This window comes from Morone saxatilis, unplaced genomic scaffold (assembly GCF_004916995.1).
Source record: "Morone saxatilis isolate NCDOM2014 unplaced genomic scaffold, NCSU_SB_2.0 Contig2, whole genome shotgun sequence".
In the NCBI taxonomy this organism is placed as follows: Eukaryota; Metazoa; Chordata; class Actinopteri; family Moronidae; genus Morone; species Morone saxatilis.
The window spans coordinates 11,248,344-11,268,968 of NW_023339762.1; the positions used below are offsets into that span (position 1 = coordinate 11,248,344).

At 39.9% G+C, this 20,625-nt stretch overlaps 1 protein-coding gene across 1 annotated transcript in view; it reads left to right on the forward strand.

Moving 5' to 3' along the window:
* plxnb2b (plexin b2b) overlaps nt 1-20,625 on the forward strand; it is a 117,734-nt gene that overhangs the window by 85,691 nt on the left and 11,418 nt on the right. Inside the window, exons 15-28 of the mRNA XM_035664952.1 lie at nt 410-558; nt 3,247-3,358; nt 4,087-4,223; nt 4,678-4,860; nt 6,163-6,256; nt 8,266-8,463; nt 9,450-9,629; nt 10,783-10,919; nt 12,731-12,831; nt 13,195-13,424; nt 14,828-15,009; nt 18,082-18,148; nt 18,487-18,633; nt 19,741-19,897. Coding sequence (XP_035520845.1) covers nt 410-558; nt 3,247-3,358; nt 4,087-4,223; nt 4,678-4,860; nt 6,163-6,256; nt 8,266-8,463; nt 9,450-9,629; nt 10,783-10,919; nt 12,731-12,831; nt 13,195-13,424; nt 14,828-15,009; nt 18,082-18,148; nt 18,487-18,633; nt 19,741-19,897 — 2,074 coding nt within the window. The remainder of the gene's footprint in view (nt 1-409; nt 559-3,246; nt 3,359-4,086; nt 4,224-4,677; nt 4,861-6,162; nt 6,257-8,265; nt 8,464-9,449; nt 9,630-10,782; nt 10,920-12,730; nt 12,832-13,194; nt 13,425-14,827; nt 15,010-18,081; nt 18,149-18,486; nt 18,634-19,740; nt 19,898-20,625) is intronic.

Genomic DNA, 20,625 nt, shown 5'->3' on the forward strand with positions numbered 1-20,625 from the left:
ATGTTGAGCTGAGCTGCAACACATCTAGATTAAATCAATTATTTCTATCTTCACTTAATTGTTGGTACCTCATTGTCATTGACAACAATCTATCAGTCATTGTGACAGAGGTTATGACCATACCTGACATATACAGGTAAGGTATCAGTTGATAGAGACCGCACAAATCAGTCTTTAATACATACACAGATAACATGCAAATATGCTTCCTATAGTATGGATGTACTATAATTCTCAAGCAATGCTTTGAATATTAAACACTTTAACTCAAACAATTTAACCGACACAAACAGAGTGTGTAAATCGTTTATATGTTCCTATTGCACAACTAATTTGTTTAAATCCATTTCAAATCCCTTCTTCCTATAAACACCCACCCCCTCCCCCACCACTGTACCTCCCCATTTAGATCATCCCGCATTTTGGCCCCCTGCGAGGAGGAATATTCATCACCATCCAAGGCTCCAACCTCGGCATCCACAAAGAAGACATTAAAAGCATCACCGTGGTCGGGCAGCCCTGTATCCACCAGGAGGAGAAGTACTCTGTCTCCACAAGGTAATACTTGCACACCTGATGTATTTGTGCAAACATATGAGCAGCAGCACACATTCGTTTCTATCTTTTCGTTGTTGTTTGCTGCTGGTCAAACAATGTCTTTTTTTTGGTAAACTTTTGGATACCTTATCAACTAAGGAGTGTTTTTCCTTTCCTCGAGGTGATCTGGGTGTATAATTTATTTAGCTCATTATGCCACTGTATTGATCTGAAAGTCTCCAGATGCAAGTTGATTCAGAAACTGAATCACTCTTTTAAAAGGCGAATGCCCGTGGTGTCAGTAGTATTCTGATCCTTTTTTGAGTCAAAATATGAAACTAACAATATAAATAGGTCCTGCAATCAAAAGCCAAAATCAGTATCATCCTAATGATATGCAACTTATACAAGTGTGATGTAGAAACATGAAGCCGCCCATGTGCATGCAATGTGAGTTGACTTTAAAGGGTGAAGCAGGATCTTGTGTCCGGCAGGAACACATTTGCTTATTCATAGATTCTTCAATGTATTACGAGGTAGAAGGAGTACATGCCTTTTTAAGGATTTTAATGTTGAAATTGTACTTTTGTTTTCTTCGCTAAAAGAAACATATCAGACACACATTATTGTTCTAAGCAGACCATTTTTACATGTCTCAAAACATCTTTAAGTATTATCAGCAAAATATGCTCAAAATGTAAAGCAAAAGTGCTAGTTCTGCAGTTCTCTGACTGATATTAAATATATATTATTAGATTGTTAATACTGATGCATCAGTGTGTAAGCAGAGCTGGTCAAGGAGCTAGTTTTAATATACAATTTGGTATTGTGAAATGATTAATGGGGGTAGGAAAGTTCTGCTACACAAAAGTGTATTCATATATTGGACTTTTCTCTAATCTTTGCTTTTCTGGGAAATATGGAATACTTTTACCTCTTTGAATGTACTGTTAAACAGTTAAAACATCTCTGTAGTGGAACTGCAAATATATCATCTAAGGATGCCCCAAACTAGACTAAAATTATGTGCCCCTTTTGTGAAGAGAGTAAACATGTTTTTTGATAGCACACCCTGATAGCTCACCTGGTAGAACTGGCCCCCCTGTGTACCATAACCGAGTCCTTGCTGCAGCAGCCATGGGTTTGAGTCTGACCTGTGGCCCTTTCCTGCATGTCATCCCCTCTCTCTCCCCCCTTTCCTGTCTTCAGCTGCCCTATCCATCAGAAAAGTAAATGCACTTAGTTGCTTTCCACTCCTGGGGTATACTACTGAATATCAGCCTTTAAATACTGTCTGTGGCCACAAATGCCCAGAGCAGTCCGAAGTCTTTAAGATATTAATTCACCAAAGCACTGTAACTATATCACCCTCTTATACCACACATTTGATACCATCACACATTTGTCACAGATTTTTGGTGGATTTTTCATGCTGCAGACTCTCTGTTCCTACTCATCCCAAAGGTGCTTTAATGAGCTGAGCATTGCATAAAAAGACCACTGGAATGGACCTAAGCCTCACAAATGCACTTCAGTCACAGCTGTGTTTTAAAAATTGTTCACTTCATACAAATGGTCTTTAAAAGAGAAAACATCCACATTTTTGCCCCACAGCCCCAAGCCAAAACTGTTGACACCTGGCAGGATTGATCCACATTTATGACTAATTCTTGCCCCGCCATCTGCACGATGAGGCATAAAACTGGATTTATGAGACCAGATGGAATGTTTTTCACCCTTAAATCACCTACTTTTTGGTGCTAACATGCCTGCTGTGGTCTTCATCTTGTCGTTAGTTGTTCTGCACGGTCTTCTACTGCATGCTGTAGCTCACTTCTTTTAAGTTTTGACAGGTTTTCCATTGTGATACTTCATTCCAGCACATTGCTGTTGTAGCTGTTAATTTTCTGCTAGTAGACCACCTGTTAGCCTGAATGAGGATTGCCATTTCATGCTGACCCCTTTCATCAGCAACACATTTTCCCCTGAGGACTGCAGCAGACAGACGTGTTTGGTTTATCACATGATTCCAAGTAAACTCCAGACGCTGCAATGTGGGAAAATTCCCTGAGGGTTCAATTTCTAAGATGCCATAAGCTGCCAATTTGGCATCAGAAAGCATACTACATTCATAGCTGCTTAGTCAACAACATTATTTAAACGTTGGGCGAACCTGTTTAGCATGTAACTTGAAAATGTGAAAAATAAAAATCCCATTTGAGTTCTGTTTTTTTAGGTTACATTTTTAATTACAGTTATTTTCACCACTTTCTCCAATTAACTAAAACAAGACACAGAAAGTCTGCCAATATCTGTGATATTCAGAAATGGCACATTTGAATGGATAAATTTGGACAATCTTACAGTGTTGAACAATGAGTCAATTAATTGCTTAGAAACATATTTAGCAACTTTTTTTCATTAGCAGTTGTAATTTTTCCATTAAAAATATCAAATATTCTCTTGAGTCAGCTTCTTAAATGTGAACATTTGCTGCTTTTCTTAGTCCTATGTGATAGTTAACTACATATCTAATGATCAGACAATGCAAGCAGTTTAAAGACCTCACCCTTTTTCATAATCGTTTCACCTTTTAAAGAAAAAAGTAATCAGTAGAAAATAATCAGTAGATTAATGTATAATGAAAATAATTGCTAGTTTCAGCCCTAGTCTTAAATATCTTCTCACCTTTCTTATTGTTCCGTCCAGCGTTGTGTGTGAGATCGGCCCTGTTGACCCTGTGGGCCGTTACTGGGGTGAGGTGGAGGTGGAGGTGAAGGGAGAGAAGAGAGGAACCTCCTCTATGCAGTTCACCTACAGGGTAAATACACTCCCTTACTCACTCACACACTCTATCTCTCTCGCTTTTTCCTCAGCACTTTCAGTACGGAGGCGTACAACTTTTCACCCAGAAAAAAAAACACGTCCAAAAGCTTTCAGCTGATTTTGTTGTTTTATTGTCTCGATTATGTTTCCATTTCCTAACTGCAGAGAGCCCCTTATCAGAACATACCAAGGGCATGTCATTTAAGTGGAATGTACAAATACTACATCCTAATGTTTTGGTAAATGAAGCTTAGATGCTGTCATATTACAATGGTAATGCACTGTAAGATAAGCCAGAATGCTTATGCACTCCTCTTTAACCAGATGCCATGCAGTAGACCCCCTTTTCTCTCTAATACTTTAACAGGCTACAGCGTAGCTATTTAACTGGCTTTTCATATCTCGGGCTTCACTAAAGCTTCCCCACAGGGGAGTGCTCCGCCTAACTGTTTGCTCAGCAAATTGAGGCAGATGTGGTGCTTGTCTGAGTGTGTGTGTGTTGTCATGTGTGGTGTGGTGTGAATGTTTTCTGATAGAAGGGGGGGGGGGGGGGGGGGGCGGATGTGTGTACTGTATAGGTGTGTGTCGTTCTCGCGTGTGTGTGTGAGTGAGTATTTGCCTGTGGGGCGGGGCTTCTGTGTGCATGTAAATCCTTGCAGGGGAAACATAAGTATGTATTCATGCTGTGTCTTGCAACCCCCACCCCCCCACCCCCTTCACCAGGACCCAATTCCAGAGGGAGTGAATCCCTCCAGAGGTCCTAAGGCTGGGGGCACCCTCATTACAATTTCTGGCCGATTTCTGGACACTGGCAGTAAGAATGATGTCCAGGTTACCATCGGAGGGGTGAACTGCACTGTGTAAGGATTTCTTTTTCAGCAATAATTGTCATTCACGCCAAAGCCCAATTCTGTTTCAATTCACTCTCTTCTGTTGATAAGTGCTACTTGTTATTCAGACATTGTATTCTATGCAAATTCTACAGTATGCACACTTTGAAGCCCATAAATTGATTTTTTTTTTTTTTACATTCCTGAAGCAAAAATGGAATTGACCTTAACTTTGGTGTCATAAGCAGATTTTTTTTCCTTCTCTCTTACCATTCGCCTTCACTGTGACTACGTTCTGTCAAAACCAGCCCATGGTGACATTTTAGTCAGAGGTAACGGAAAAATAACGAGCTAGAGAAACAGCAAAGCCAGGATTTAACAAGCTGTCAGACTGCCGCCGTGTTGGCTTTCACTGCACAGTGACCTTGTGCGACCCCCACTCCTTCCTTCCAGCCAGTGCTGAGTTATGTCCTTGTCTTGGCAGGGAGAAATTCGGAGCAGAGATCACCTGCAGGACAGGAGAATACCGAACAGATAAGGTGCCCTCTGACCTTCTCACCGTCACAATGAAGTATGGGAAGAGTACCACAACAACCATCCAAAGTGCCTTCCAATTCTTGGAAAATCCCATCGTGCTAGACCACAACCCCAAAGGAAGCTTTGTGTGGTCAGTATGAAGTAGCAGCGTACTCACCTTTCACCTGGAATCAAAGTGTTTATAATATTGGTTTGATCCTACCTGGAAAAATAGAGTGTTGAGTCCAAGTTAGGCAGTAATTGTGGTATTTGGTGGGTAACAACAACAAACAGTCCTAGTCCGTACAGCATAAGCTAATGTGTTCTTGTAGCTAATGTCCATGAAGAGCTACGTTAGCATTGTTACAGTAAACTTAATGTTAGCTATGCAGTCAGCTTAACTTAGGTTGTAGTTGTTGATTCGCTTTTTCACTCACTAGCTAGCAGGCTAAAGGCTAATGTCAGTATAGGTAACGCTAAGGGCATTTAGCACCAATTAATGTACATTTATTGCCAAAAGAAAGGCATGACCGTTGCATAACTTGTATGTATTTACCTTTGTTGCTCTTGTTTTATGTGCCTTTTTATTTGATGATTTACTGTTTATGGTGCCAAAGCTGACTATTTTTTATTTATTTTATTTTTTCAATTAATTTATTAATTTGTAATGACTATTATATTTGAAAACCCCAATGCAAATATTATTCAAAAAACAAGAAGGTGATGAATCCTAAAAACTGTAGTTATCCCTTGACTTTGATGTTCTGACGAATAGTCAAATCATAAAAATAAAAACCTTTAGATACCTCACACTGTTGTTTTTAGAGTAGAGAAGGAAAAAAGGAAACAAAAAAGCTTGTTGACATTGATGACAAGGTTGAATAGAGTAGTACTGTTGTGGAAAATTGAACACTAACAAAAGGCGCCTGCCTTGTTCTCTGCCCTGTGAGCTTCTATCTGTATGAAACCTTGGTAAGAGGGTCTTAATGCCAATAACCTTTTTTTGTTTTTTAAAAGTATCATTTGTCCTTCAAGAGTTGCTCAATATGTTTGTGTATGTGTGCAGAATATTTTCCATACTTGCTGAAGATTGGCTGAAGGGGATACAAATGCTAGTCTTTGATGTTGTACCAAACTGCTTGATGATCACTGAAAATGGGTGCATTAGACGGTTACCTTGCTTTTCCTGTGCAACTGAAAGCACCAGGGCGCGTGTGATTAGGCGCACAGATTGGAACAGCAGACAACCAATAGGCTGCTCACAGGCTAAACTAATTTGTTTTCATCTCCAGTGAAAATTACCCCAGGTACCATGTAAGAGCTATGTCTGTCTTCCCGTTACTCGCCCTATGAGCTTGTCTTCGTGCGGCTGGGGATATCTGTGCTCATATATGTGTTTAACTGTGTTGTTTGTTATACGTGTATGTCTGTGTGTGTGTTTTTTTTTTTTTAGTGGAGGGAGGAACATTTTGGTGACCGGCTCAGGCTTTGACCTAATCCAGACTGCTGTCATGAAAGTCCACGGAGACAATTCGACAGCTATTGAGGTGTGTGTGTGTGTCTCTTCCTTTTCTTTTTCTATTCCCTTTTTTTATCAGCCTCTCCATCTCTCTTTGCTCTCTTCACTCTTTCTCTTGACTGTCTCTTTTCTGGGATTCTTTGTCTCCGAGTATTTCTACTTTTCCATCAGCCACCCCCCCCCCCCCCTCTCTCAGAAGCAGCCCTGTCCATCAATCACCCTACATCTCATGAGCCCACGACTACTGGTGATTCATTCAAACTCTGTGAAGCATGCACACACACTAACAAACACAGATTTCCACTCCTGCTTGCTTCCACCGATCAGTGAGATTCCATAAGCCAGTATTACTTCATCTCACTCCTTTGGTCATAAATCCTTCAGACCTGTTGGATTACAGATAGCAGCTCCACTGTTTCACCCTCACCAGAATATAACTGTGTTCCTCGTCCAGCCTAATCAAGTAGCTTTTGACTTTGCCAGGAAACTTGAAGGAGTTGCACACAGTTTGTGGTGCCTGCCCTCCAGTGTACTGGCCAGTGTTAAGCAGTAGCAATTTTGTTCATTTCATTTAAAGGGCTAAATTTAATACCGGCATTAAGGTTGCAGAAGATTATGTGACCATTTCACCACTTTACTCCCAGCCAAGTCCCTGGTCTCAGCTACCCAGGGACAGGAGAGATTTTGAATAGACTTGTGGCTGCCACAGACTAGCAGCGGATGTAAAGCGTTATCTCAAAGGCCTTGGCTGGTCAGCTTCATAAGCTTCTATTGGTTTAAGTCTATCCACTGAACTAGACCCAAATGTATCATTATTGCTGTTGGCTTGTTGTGAAAACATGTTGATTACATTTTGGGCCAGGTTAGCAGCTCAGAGCAATTAGACTTCTAGAGCAGTTTGCACCTGTTCTTAACTTCAAAATAAAAGCCTAGCTATAATACAAACATTTACTAAGTGCAGATTTACACATCACTAAATTAAAATGGATCACACCACGCAAACTAGTTCCTATGAAGAGATTAGCTGTGGCACATACTCATACCACCAATTTTTAAGACCAACAATCTTCAGCTGCTTTGTGTTTAACGTTCATTGGCAAGTGTTAGCATTATAACACACTAAAATACAATAGGCAACATTGTAAATTCTATAACAGCTAAAAAATGTCATTGTGAGCTTGTTGGCACACTGTAAGCTGTCTAAATGTTTAAAAGAATAGTTTCAACATTTAGGGGAATTCATATTTTCTTTCTGGCCAATTAGTGAGTGGCTTTATATTTTCTGGACAGAAATTAGACTGGTATGAATCTTCTCATTCAATTCCCAAAATGCTGAACTATTCCTAATAATATAGGGCAATGTAGAGTCAGAGGAGACAGTGCTCTTGTGGATACATTTACTTTTAAGCTGAGTGACAAAAGACTTTCAACTCATACAACCAGTCTCACAATTTTGTAGTAGTGCTGCGTGACTTTTCCAAAGCATTATCTGATGTAGCCTACGCCTTTTCACTTGTCCTTTTGAAAAACTTAAGCTGCGTGTAGGACTGTAGGGTTTAGCTGTCGCACACAGTATTGTCGAGCGAGTATCTAAACAATCAGAGAGTGACAGAAATATTACCACAGGTCCAGTTAATCAAAGAGCAAATAAACAAAGCCAGAGGATGACTCAATATGAGTTGTTATTCTTCAGAGACTGCTATTCTACGATGGCAGATTGGGATTTTAATAGAATGACTGAAAAGAGACACATCATTTTACCTTCCCCATCGTACCAAACCAGGCTTTTTTCTCTCACCACCCCACCCCCAAAACACTCTTCCCTCACACAACAAAAACAGTAATTCACTGCTTTTTAAAAAAAAAAAAAAGCCCTCAACTCCCACTGTTTGCTTCTCTGTCTCCCCACATTTTCTCTGTTGAGTACTGTTATATTCTCCTACATTTTCTCTTTTGTTTACCTTTTTGTGCTACATGTCAACATATAACTTTGTATTGTTGTTCCTATCCATTTTATTCTCCCTCCGACACATTCAGAACGCCCACGATAAGAACGACACGGTCATCCAGTTTCGCTCTCCGACTGTAAACAACTCCGTGAACCACCCTTTAAGAACGTACATCCACCTGGACAACTGGGTGAAGGAACTAAAGCCCTTCGACTACCACCCTGACCCCGTCTTCAACGAGCTGATCAACAAGTTCATCACTGAGGCCAGCATCATCATCGTCACCGTGAGTACAGGCTGCTGCGGCCCCTGTTTAATGTTGACTTGTAGCCCTGTGTTTCTGAGCCTCTGTGTGTGAAGGAATTGAGACAAATGGTGTTGACTTGAGGACAAAACTGGAAAAGATGCTGAATTGCAGTTGCTGTGCAAAATTTTCACTCTTTAGCGGCTTATATTATTATGTAAAAATTATGCGAATAGCAGCACATTTCATATTTTAGCTCAGTGGTGTGTGTTTTGGAAGTCAAATGTAGATTAGTAGTTATTGTAACCCTTATAAACAGATTCAAAAACATTCTTAATGTTCTGCGGTATGCTCTAATATCATTTGGTAATTGAAAATGCCCATCACACTTTCCTACAAGCGCAAGCTAGGGAATGTTTTTACATACCAGATCAAATTCTGTGTCAAACAACTAATCAATGAATTGTCCAATTGATTCAGATGTAGATTTGTCTCGTAGCTTATTACTTGTTTGTGTCATCCTTGAGGTTTCACAGTATTCTCTTTTCTACTCACACTTTAGGTAAATTAGTCAGGAAAGGCATCTGCAAGAAAAGCTCTGAGGCCTTTTCAATTACTCAGACGCTGGTTTACTTAAGATAATTTCACCTTTCTTCTATTCCAAACTGCATTAGAATAATTGAAAGTGTGTTTGTAGATACAGAAGTGTGCTGTAGAAGTGTATAAAAGTGTATTGCCATGCCAGGACTGTGGGATTGACTGGAGCTGTGCCTACAGAGTCTTAAGTAAGAAATTAGAATTGTGCTTACAGTGAGTATAATCTTAATCTTTCTAATTACTTTTGGCACTCACATAGTGGAAGAGTGAAGAGCTGTTAGACAGTTTCCACCCATTATTAATGGAAATGCTTACAGTAATGTTTTTAACACTCATCAAATGATGCGTCTACTTGATGGTGTATAAATGTAGTAATTAATGTTAATTAACTATGTAGTTCAGTCACCACATTGTTGATTTTCCCCCTGCAGGGTCGCGGATTCTCCAAGGCTATGACGGCCAAAGAGGCTCAAGCCTTTGTGGGCAACGAGCCCTGTCTGGTCAACACGCTTCAGGATGACAAGCTGTTTCTGGACCCACCTTCCAACCCACCTCGGGCTCGCTCCAGACGGCTCCGCAGAGACACCCGGCCTGAGCTGCTGGACTTAACGGTCAGATCAGACAAAGACAGGCAGATACATGGTGGTGGAGGAAGTATTTAGAACCACACTGTAAAAATACTCAATTACAGAAGTTGTTACTTAAGGGAAAGTATGTAAGTGTAATCAGGAAAATGTACTTAAAATATTAAAAGTATAAGTACTTGATGTAAAACAAAAATGGCCCAAGTGAGTGTTATGTTAGTATATATTACATTATTACTCATGCACTGATGTAAAAGCAGCATTTTACTGTTGTAGCTGGTTGAGGTGGAGCAAATTTTTTAACTGTTTTATATAAGACTGCAGCAATTATTAATTTAATAATGGATTAATGAGTCAGAAATGCTGTCACAACAACCCAGAGCCAATAGTCCAAACCTCAAAAGTATTAAAAAGGAATAAAAACATATTAAAATAAAAGAGAAAATAAATAAAAGAAAATAAAAAAGAGACATAGCAGAAAAATGTAATATTTCCCTTTGAGATATTGTGAAGTATGAAGTGGCATGACTTTTAATACTTTTAGTACTTTTAAAAGTACCTGAAATGTGTACAGTACTGGAGTAAACGTACTTAGTTTCATTTCACCACAGCAATGCAGACACATACACAAACTTACAGATGAGAGCCTGCATGCATCATGAATCTTTACTGTACTTTTCTAGGCGTGTCCTCTTTACATCTTTAGAACCCATTATTTTTACTGGTTGAACAATTTCATGTAGCTACAGGCCCTTATAATTACATTTAATTATAGCCGAGGCACAATTGTGATTAATACTGTAACCTCATCCTCTGGGTAATTCCTCTAAGTGAGCTATTGTTTAATTTCTGTGGCTGTGTGCTGCATAAAGAAGTGACACCACCAGACTCTTAATAGTTCAGAAGCTTGATTATAAAGTATTGAACTCAATGCATTTATTCATTTGTTCAGTTAATGCGGGCCCACCAACTTCCACATAGCCCGAGCACTTTAAAAATACTGTAAGGTCCTGCTGCTGCTTTAGCAGAACTGTGGGCAATTATGTAGATTCTCCTCCATCCTCGTTTCCTCTCCAGTACTGTCGAATCTTTACCATTGACACTCACCTGTATAAATCTCATCTAAAAATGTCGAGAGCTTGTGCAGATAATAAGATTCTCTCTCTGTGTTTATCCACAGATCAAGTTTGGGAAAGGGGAGTGGGTGGTCGGCTCTGTGCAGTACGAGAAGAAGAATGATTTGTCACTGTACATCATCATCCCTGCTGTCATCGTGCCCATGCTGCTCATCATCGCTATCTCTGTCTACTGCTACAGGTATGTTATTCTAGGATAACCTCCCTTACAGATGAAAAAAAAAAGTCATCTTACTACTTCTAATTGCCTTTTTAGAGGAAAGAAGCTGTTTATTATCTGAACCTCTTGACCCCACAGTTAAATGTTGCATAATACTCTATAATCATTACTGTTGTAGTTTAGTTATTCTTTTACTCAGTTTTTCTAGGTACTTACCTTTTTCTTGCATGAGAGGATCATTTCGTGTGTTGTTGACTTACAAACCTGCAATATTTTATGCAAGTGGTTCCCATTCTCAGCCTTTTTAGCTTGTGACCCCTTAACCCTTGTGTTTTGTGGAAATTGGCTTTTCCTTCTAATTGTTTAGGGGTCCCACAGATCCCACTGCTGTCCGTGTACGAATAATATCTAAAAGAATATGTAGAAAAGTACTGAAGTGGTAACCCCTCAACTGAGCTTGTACATTTGAGCAAGGTGATGTTACTTTTGTTTGGGGTCAGTTGGGTATCAGGGGTGTAACTCCCTGTTTGACGTCTAATGAGCAAAACTCAAAGAACAGAAATGCAAACAGACTTATAATTGGAATTGGGAGGGTGTAGTCCTGCATTAGAAAGTACTGTCAACATCAATCACAGATGAATGTCCTTGTTTTACAGTCTTTGAGACCCAAAACAGAGGTACTCTGTCATTTTCTGTAGCTGACTTCCAAAATCAGTTTAAAAAAAAAAACATTATAAAGCAATCTCATAAAATTAGGAAACTATCAAGTATTAATCTGATAAAACCATGTCACGTATTATTTTTTTGAGCAGTAAAAGAGGGTCCAGGGATTATGGTTTAAGCAAAGACCCACAGAAAAGTCCCACAGAAAAGTTACATAGTCTTTCTTGTCTTTCTTTAATGTAGAGAACTGCTATGTTATGCAATGTAGCTCACTTACTCTGATAATTTAAATCAGCAGCACAAATAATCTGTTCACAGGTTTGATCCACAGAAGCAGAATCATAACTAGCCAAATAAAAACTAATGAGCCTGGTGGGTTGTTGGTGTATCTATAGACTGTAACCTACTGATGATCTTTTATTACATAATGTTACTCCAGATAAGTAAGGTTTTCAGTTCACTGAAGCCCTGTTCATTTGAATTGCCGGAGGGCTGGCTTAATAGTCTAATAGCTTAATAGCCTGCTGCACTTGATAAATAAACATTGTAGTCTGCATGGTTAGAGATGTGTGTTTAGTGTCAAGCGTATTGTTCGAGGGAAAATGGTTTTTGTATTTTAGAATAAAAGAAACATTCTGACAAAGTATTTTTCATTTCAAGCCAGTCTAGTTGTAATTTTCTGTTATATCCCAATATTGGGACTTAAGAAGTAGCTGTAATTGTATGTATATATACATGAGTTTATGTAATAACTGGATGATTTGTAAACAGCATTGTATTTATGGTACTGGTGTTTTTCGCAAAGTTATTGTAGGGATAATTTTAAAACTATTATATCTTATCCTCCTTATTTTCACTGTTTAATTTTACCAGTTCGATCTATGCCTCCTAAAGGTTCTGCAAAAAAAGGTAATTTGTTGCGAGTCTGTCACAGGTGGCCGTGCATTAGTTGAACTTGCTCATTTTCTCCTGAATATTTATAAAACACCTACATCAGGAACAATAAGCCCACAGTGGAATAATACCAGCGCTAATGGGATGTTTTTGTGAAACTCTGAGAAAACACTGAAACTATGTTATCGGCCAATTGTGCCAGCTCCTTGAACAACAATTAGACCTAAATTATTTCCTTTCATGACACGTGTATTGTGTTTGTGGAATCTGTTCAGGAGAAAGAGTCAACAGGCAGAGAGGGAGTATGAGAAGGTGAAACACCAGCTTGAGAATCTGGAGGAGAGCGTACGAGACCGCTGCAAGAAAGAATTCACAGGTACAGTGCAGCTGTGTAAATGCTCAGCAATATTGCTAATGTCCCACAAAGGATCCATGTTTCTAAGAAGTTATAAAGTAATGAAGTGCTTCATAGCTCTGATTACATTTCTTTGATGTATTGTACTGCAGTAAATTAAATAAATTTTCCCGCTTAACATCATGTTATCATCATTATGAGAAGCAGTTTTGCAGTAACGGTAATAGAAAACAATCTTTCACAGCTGAAATAGTTTTCCCCGGCAACACTCTCCCTTCTCTGCCTCTCGCAACATAATGATTAAGACAGATGAGCAGCACACAAACAACAAAAGCTTCTTATTAGAAAGGAGCAAGGTACAATTTTCTTGTTTACGTCCCGCAGACTTGATGATCGAGATGGAGGACCACACAAACGAACTGAGCGAGGGACGCATCCCCTTCCTGGACTACAAGACCTACACAGACCGCGTCTTCTTCCTGCCCTCTAAGGACGGTGCCAATGATGTGATGATCACGGGAAAGCTAGACATCCCAGAGGCTCGACGGGCCACAGTGACTCAGGCGCTCAACCAGTTCTCCAACCTCCTGAACTCCAAGACCTTCCTCATTAATGTAATTACACAGCACATGGACGTCTGATCAGTTGTGGTCTGATAATGTCTGCACAGAGTTTACAGCAGCATTGTAAAGGTGTGCAACATTAGAGCCTAACGAAGCAGTGGACGTCTTCTAAAATGCATCTATATTTTCAAAATTTGCTTGTTAGCCATGCTAGCAGCAGACCTCTAGGGTCGGTCGGTCCACCACTTTTGGTCCAGAATGAAATATCTCAGCAACTATTGAATGGATTTCCATCTGTATATATGGACACTCAGGGTTCTCAGATGATGTATCCTAATGAGTTTGGTGATCCCATGACTTTTCCTCTAGCGCCATCATTAGGTCAGAATGTTTGTTCAGTACTTTTGTTTATGACCAATAGCCTACTTACAAAACATTCCCTTCCGACTCAGCTGCAATTTGTGTTTAGTGCTATTGCCACTTGCTAGCATGCAAAGCACGAACTAAATTTGAAGAATACGTTACCTGGCTAAACATCTGCACGTTAGCATTGTCAATGTGACGTGAGCATTTAGCTTAAAGTGCTTCTGTGCCAGTTCAACCTCACAGCTAGTAGCAAACTATCTAACTGTTTTTTGCAGTCGGTTTAAATTCAATAAACTATATTTATTCAGTTTACACATTATAGCATGCAGCAACTGTAAATAGACATAAAACATAAGGCGGGCACAAATGTACTTTTCAGTATTTTAAACAAACTCTTCTCAGCTCATGAAATGAGTGAAACAATATTGAACCATGTCCTTGAGCGTGTGCAGGTACATCTTTCATTTGGAGCTACTCAGAAATGGAAAAAAACTGTTGTAGCGTGGTTTCTGAATAAACTAAACTGGCCTTGTGCATCATCATCATCACAGGCAATACTCGTAAATACTCGTAGCAGGATAAAAGTGTAGATATGTATAGATATATGGGAGAAAATACCTCCTGCAACACTGGTGGTCCACACTCTTTCATTTCTGCTGGCTTTAAAAATCTGTTAACCTCAGTCAATGTACTGTGGAGTCTTATATCTTCCACTGATTTAAGGACTTTGTAATGTTTTAGTGAGTTCAGTACAGTATTTGGAAGTGAGAAGCAGAAGACATAGCAGAGAAAGACGTGTGAAAATTCCTAATAATCCAATATTGCTGGCACAGAAACAGCCTCTGAGGTGTTAACTGCAAATGTGTGGGTAATTGGTATCTTTTCCAAGCCATGATATTTTACAGCTCAGAATTGAATTTACCTTGATAATTATTGCTTTCACTAGCATTAGTCTTTTGATTATTTAAAAAGCATATTATTTTGGATTTGCCTGCGTCTGTGTGTGTGTGTGTGCCCCTCATCAGGATGATTAATTTATCTTGTCATTTGGCTGATTCTTTCTGTGTGTGTGTGTAATGTGTTTGTAGTTTATCCGTACCCTGGAGCGCAGTCATGACTTCAACGCCAGAGCCAAGGTGTACTTTGCCTCCCTGCTGACTGTGGCTCTGCATGGGAAACTGGAATACTACACCGACATTATGCGAACACTGCTGCTGGAGCTGATGGAGGAATACGTCCACAGCAAGAACCCTAAACTCATGCTGCGCAGGTGAGTGAGGAACGACTCGGTAGATGCTGGTGCAGTCAGATATGAAGCCAAAACACTACTGTAAAGTTTGCTAAAATGTTCTGTATTTCTCAGGTTTTATAGCAACTGCATAACTTGGATGGGTTTTAATCACTCTAGCAGAGTAGTTCTATGGATGGTACTGTAGGTCTGTTGGTTAGTGAACCGCTTTTGTCCAGACTTGAAATAACAATAAAATTTAAAGACATTCATGATTCCCCACAGGATTAATACTACCTGACTTTTCTTCCTTTTCCCTGCCCCCCGGCAAGTCGAAGTTTTCTCTTATACAGTGAAATATCTCAACATCTACAGGAAGAATTTGCACACAATTTTGTACAGACATTCAGAATAAATTGTAATGATTTAACTTTTCATCTAGCACCATCATCAGGTCACAATGTCCATGGTTTGTAACCAAAAAGCTAGTCTCAGCTGTATCTTGTGTTTAATGATAATTGGCAAATATTAGGATGCTAACATACTAAACTAAGATGCTGATTGACATTATACTTCTAAATATCATATTCTTAGCATTGCAATTGTGAGCATGTTAGCACTGTTGTCCCTACGTACATCCTCACAGAGACTCTAGCTTGACTGTAGATTGTCTTGTGTAGCAACATTTGCCCTGATATCATTAGATGTCCTTATTTCTCTGCTCTATAATCAGAATCGCTCCATATCCAAGCCCTGGCAACAGTATTATTAACATTTTAGAATAACTAGGATTCACTTCAAGATGCAGTGGACTGTTTCATTCTGTTGCCATGTGTTCTGTTGAGTTTTGCACTGATTACTGTAGTCCACTATGAAGAGCCAGACTGCTGCTAGATCTATTCCAGTCATTCTCCTTCTGTTTCTCCTTCTCCTTCTGTTTTTTTTTTTCTCCTTCCTTTGATTCCAAGCACAAAGTGCTGGATGATTCTTCTTTTGCTGTTCCCTTTTCATCATCTTCTTCATCTTATCCTAAGAAGCTGCTGACCAATTGGGTTAGGCTAAAAATCACCTTTGGTCACTTTTGATTGTCCTGCATTCATAAGACAAATTGCATTGGCTTTCTGCAAGTGGCTTTAGGACACAATCCTGCATCAGGAAAATTTGTAAATAGACATTTCTAATAGAAAAGGATATTCATTCTAATGTTGGGTCAATTTTATTGTATAAATGAGCTTCTGCTTTCAAACCTGATTAGAGGAACTTTAATCAACTGAACTGTAAATCAGCTGTAGAATATCTAATCCTGACCCAAGTTCTATTTTAATAATTCCCCTTTTCACCAAGAGGCAACTGTTATGTTGCAAAAATTATGTTGCAAAAAGTTATTAGCTACACATTTAAAAGTTATTAGAAAAAAATCTGTTGTGATTGACATGAAATTATAACTCATTATTATTTATTGTTAAATTAATTGGTATTTTTAGGAACTTGCCAAATACTGATATAATACTGCAGATGTTTTTCTCTGATATTATCTAATGGTAATTACTCAATAGTTCCTCCCTTGGCAACATTTCGTAATTCCTGTGAAGTATTAGCGTCCGTAAACATGCAGCTGACTAATTTGAAGTAAACAGCCGTCAGAAAAGAATCTCCAATTTTAGTGGCCTTTGTTCTTTACCCTTTCCCTCACTATAATGATCACGTCAAGGTCACATCATCCACTGACGGCCGCCTCTGCTCCCTCAGCAGGACCCACTTGTCTGACAGTACAGTCGCTCATCACCGCTAGGGGGGGGGGGGTTATGTGATCTGAATTGTCTACTGTGCCTAGGCACGCTGTGACTGACTGTTATGCAAGTACACATCTTAATTATCCCCCAATGGAGAGGCTCATTATGCTGATTAGGCCATTGTGCCAACACAGGCCCCAATATATACAAGATATCTAATTAGGCATGCTAGCAGCTAATAACGGTCACCACCAGTGGATATCTGACATTAGGATTGGCAATCTGTCAAGTGACCACTGACTTGAGTTTTGAATTACAATATCCTGACACTGTCAAGCTGTGCAGAAATTCCCCTTGTTGACATTTTATATATGCACTGTCATAAGAAAGTGGTGTTTCAAAATTTTGATGGATCTGATGAAAATGTGTTATATTAGGTATCTGTCATTCAACTGTAACATCTTTGTCCACAAGGGGAAATTTGTCTTCCAGGTAGAACACATTACACAGCCATAATGCCATAATATAGATATTACCAATATATAAAGACAAACTAAAATCATCCATCCATCCATTTTCTCCCACTTATCCGGGGTCGGGTCGTGGTCGCAGCTAAGCTAAGAAGGGTATTCCAGCCATCCCACTCCCCAGCAACGTTTTCCATTTCTGCCTGGGGGATTCCCAGTCAAAGTATATCGACTAGTGAATTGATCCGGTACAACGCCCCCACATCACTGCTGACGCCGTAATTGAGATCCTGTACAAGAATATCAGAAACAGAAATGGAGACAAGGGGCAACCTTGTGTACAACACCCACCGAAAACTTTGTTTGACTTTGTGCTGAGAATACGGACGCATCTCACTTTGGTTATACAAGGACTGGGAGGCTTGTAGCGGTGGTAGCTTCTGGTATTTCATCCTCCTGCTGTACCACCCACAATAGTGCTCGGGGGTCCACAAAACACATGATGGTCCATGACCCCCCCCAACACCCCAGTGGGTCAGCAGTTCTCCTCTCTGAACACAGTCTGAGCCAGACCCTGCTTTCTCTTCCTGAGTCATCAAACAATTTGCCAGAGTTTCCTTGAGGCCAAACCAAATGTTCTTCTCCATAGCCTCCTCAAACTCCTCACAGTGTAGATTGGTAACAGCACAACATCCATTATGGCCAAGTACTGATTATTTCTCAGGGTTTCTTATCTTACGGATTCAGAATTTATGTGACGCAATATGAAAATACTAATTAGATTAGTCATTTTGGCTTTTCTAATCACATTTTTTATCTGCTCTACTTATTAACATACAGCGCTAATTCACCAAAATGATTCAATTTTATACTAAAAATGATATTAAAAACTGCTCATCTAATGTGTTTTCCAGGTCAGAGACAGTGGTGGAAAGGATGCTGTGTAACTGGATGTCTATCTGCCTTTACCAGTTTTTGAAGGTAATATTTTGGTTCACTCAATACAAATTTTTTACATGTAATTTGTAATAATTTTTCTGAATTCTAGTCAATGCAAGTCTTAACATTATTGATGTTCTTAATTTGCTAATTCAGAAAACAGATATAATGAAACTTTACAACTTTGAGTTCGTGCATGAATGGATTCCTCTATTTCTTTCATTATTGCTTGGTATTGATAGTGTGCATTTATCTGTCTTCTTAACTGCTAATCACAACAATTAGCATGTAGACAACATCTGAGACAACTTCTTAATGGCTTTGAGTGCCTGTGTGTTTGTGTGTGTGTGTGTGTGTGTGTGTGTGTGTATATGTACCAGGACTCTGCAGGCGAGCCCTTGTACAAACTGTTCCGAGCCATCAAGCACCAGATCGAGAAAGGGCCTGTGGATGCCAGAGTAAAGAAAGCCAAGTACACCCTCAACGACACAGGCCTGTTGGGCGACGATGTAGAGTACTCCGTCCTGGTGAGATGGACACACGCACACAAAAGACCCCACACAAACACTCACACATACAAACTCAGAGTCAGAGAAACTGCACAAACTGCTTTGAGACTGCATGGTGTTTTATGCCTGGTGAGCAGCACAAACACACACACACACAGTGCAGTTGCCATGGTAACCACCAAAAACCCCACAGGCGACTGCCCGCTTTTTTGTGACATCCATTTTCAGTGTCAATGTTCTCAGCTCAGAAACTACACAGGCGACACATTCCAATATTGCAGTGCAAATGCAGTGCAAATGCATGGCTTCTGTGAAAGTACTACAAGTTGGTACAAGTATAGAGTACAAGCCACATTCAGAACCCTCCTCGACCTTCCAACCTGCACCTGCTCTGCATCCATTTGGGCAGCTTTTCGGGAGTCAGGAAAAGCCTGTGCGCCTCGCTTTGGTTTCATGTTTCAATAATGGAAGCTAATGTGAACACAGCTGTTTTCTGTTAAAGTCAGCACAAATAAAAAGACCCATGGGTAATGGCGTTGTCGAGGACAATTATCAAATTAGCCTGAATTACACGTCTCCTGCCGTGATCGATCGCCTTCTGTGATTGAATTACAGAGGGAGAAAAAACGCAATGAGTTAGATTTCACAGTCACACGCAGTGTTTCCTATTGGCTTTAATTCACAGCGTGCTCTTCCTATTCAACTCAAATGCAGATGGGCTTGTGAGGGTTGCTATTGTGATTGGATTGCCTGTCCCCCCTGTTTGAGTCTGTCGAGTGGTCAGTTAGTTATTTCTGACAGAGTGACTGAGTGTGGGAGGAGAGGTGGGTCAGAGTTTGCTCCCGCTGAGCCTTGGTCATTAGCTGGCCAAGGTGACAGGAGTCCTTTCAGGTGTCAGGAGTGTGTGTGTGTATTGTGTGTCGCTCTGTGCTTGCAGACGCCTGGTTGCCATGACGACAACATCCCGACAGAATGTGTGCGTGTGCATTTGTGGGTGGGTGGTTGGGTGCCCTGGCCATGTTTGAATATTTCTGCATATTTCTCATTTGTGTGCTGCCACGTGTCCTTCAGACGGTATGACCATGTGGGCTTAATGTGTGCTTTTTGTGTGTGTGTGTTTGTCAGACACTGCAAGTGCTGGTGCAGGGTGAAGGTCCAGATGTGACGCCCGTCAAGGTGCTGAACTGTGACACCATCTCGCAGGTGAAGGAGAAGATCATAGAGCAGGTGTACAGGAACCTGCCGTACTCCCAGCGGCCCAAGGTTGACAGTGTCACACTGGGTGAGTAGATGAGGGCCTCCTAAGTGGAAGATGAGTCGAGGCAGAAAACATCTAATAATGATAAATAATGTAAAGGTTACAAGGCGTGGCAAGGATGTCAAAATGGAGAAGCTATTTCTGTTCTGACTGAAATGCATTTTTAATTAAAGTGCATTTTTCTAAATTAGTTTTTTATTTCATTTTAACATTTAATAGATTATTTTAAAGAGTATCTCTCTTTCTTTCTGACTGTTTGTGTCATAAAAAAAGCTTATTCAGTTATTCATTGTCAGCAACATGAAGAAAGCCTTCATCCCTAAACAAAGTTACTCGCTACTGTAGTCAGAAACCTTGGGGACTGACTTGAAAGGCTAAAGCTCTATAGACGTTTTCCAACATCAAAGCCATGTTTTATTCCCACGCATGCTGTAGATCTCATTCCTTTATACATTTTAGATAAGCAGAGATCCATCCTCTTTCATGGTGAATCAGAAAGATAACCCCCTTATTATTTTGTGGTACTTGTAAATGAATCATATGTTGCAGATGGTGTTGAGTTCAGGTCTGCAGTGGTGTCGGATTTTTCTAAATTGAAAATGTGGGGGTGCAAATCACAGTTTAGAATTAGATTTTAATTATTCAGAAACCACTGATCTGTCACTTCTTCACCCAAAATTAACTCAAGTGTGTCACTAAATCCCAGCAGAGAGAGCTGGGCAGACAGTAGGATGGGTAGCTGGATTTATTTA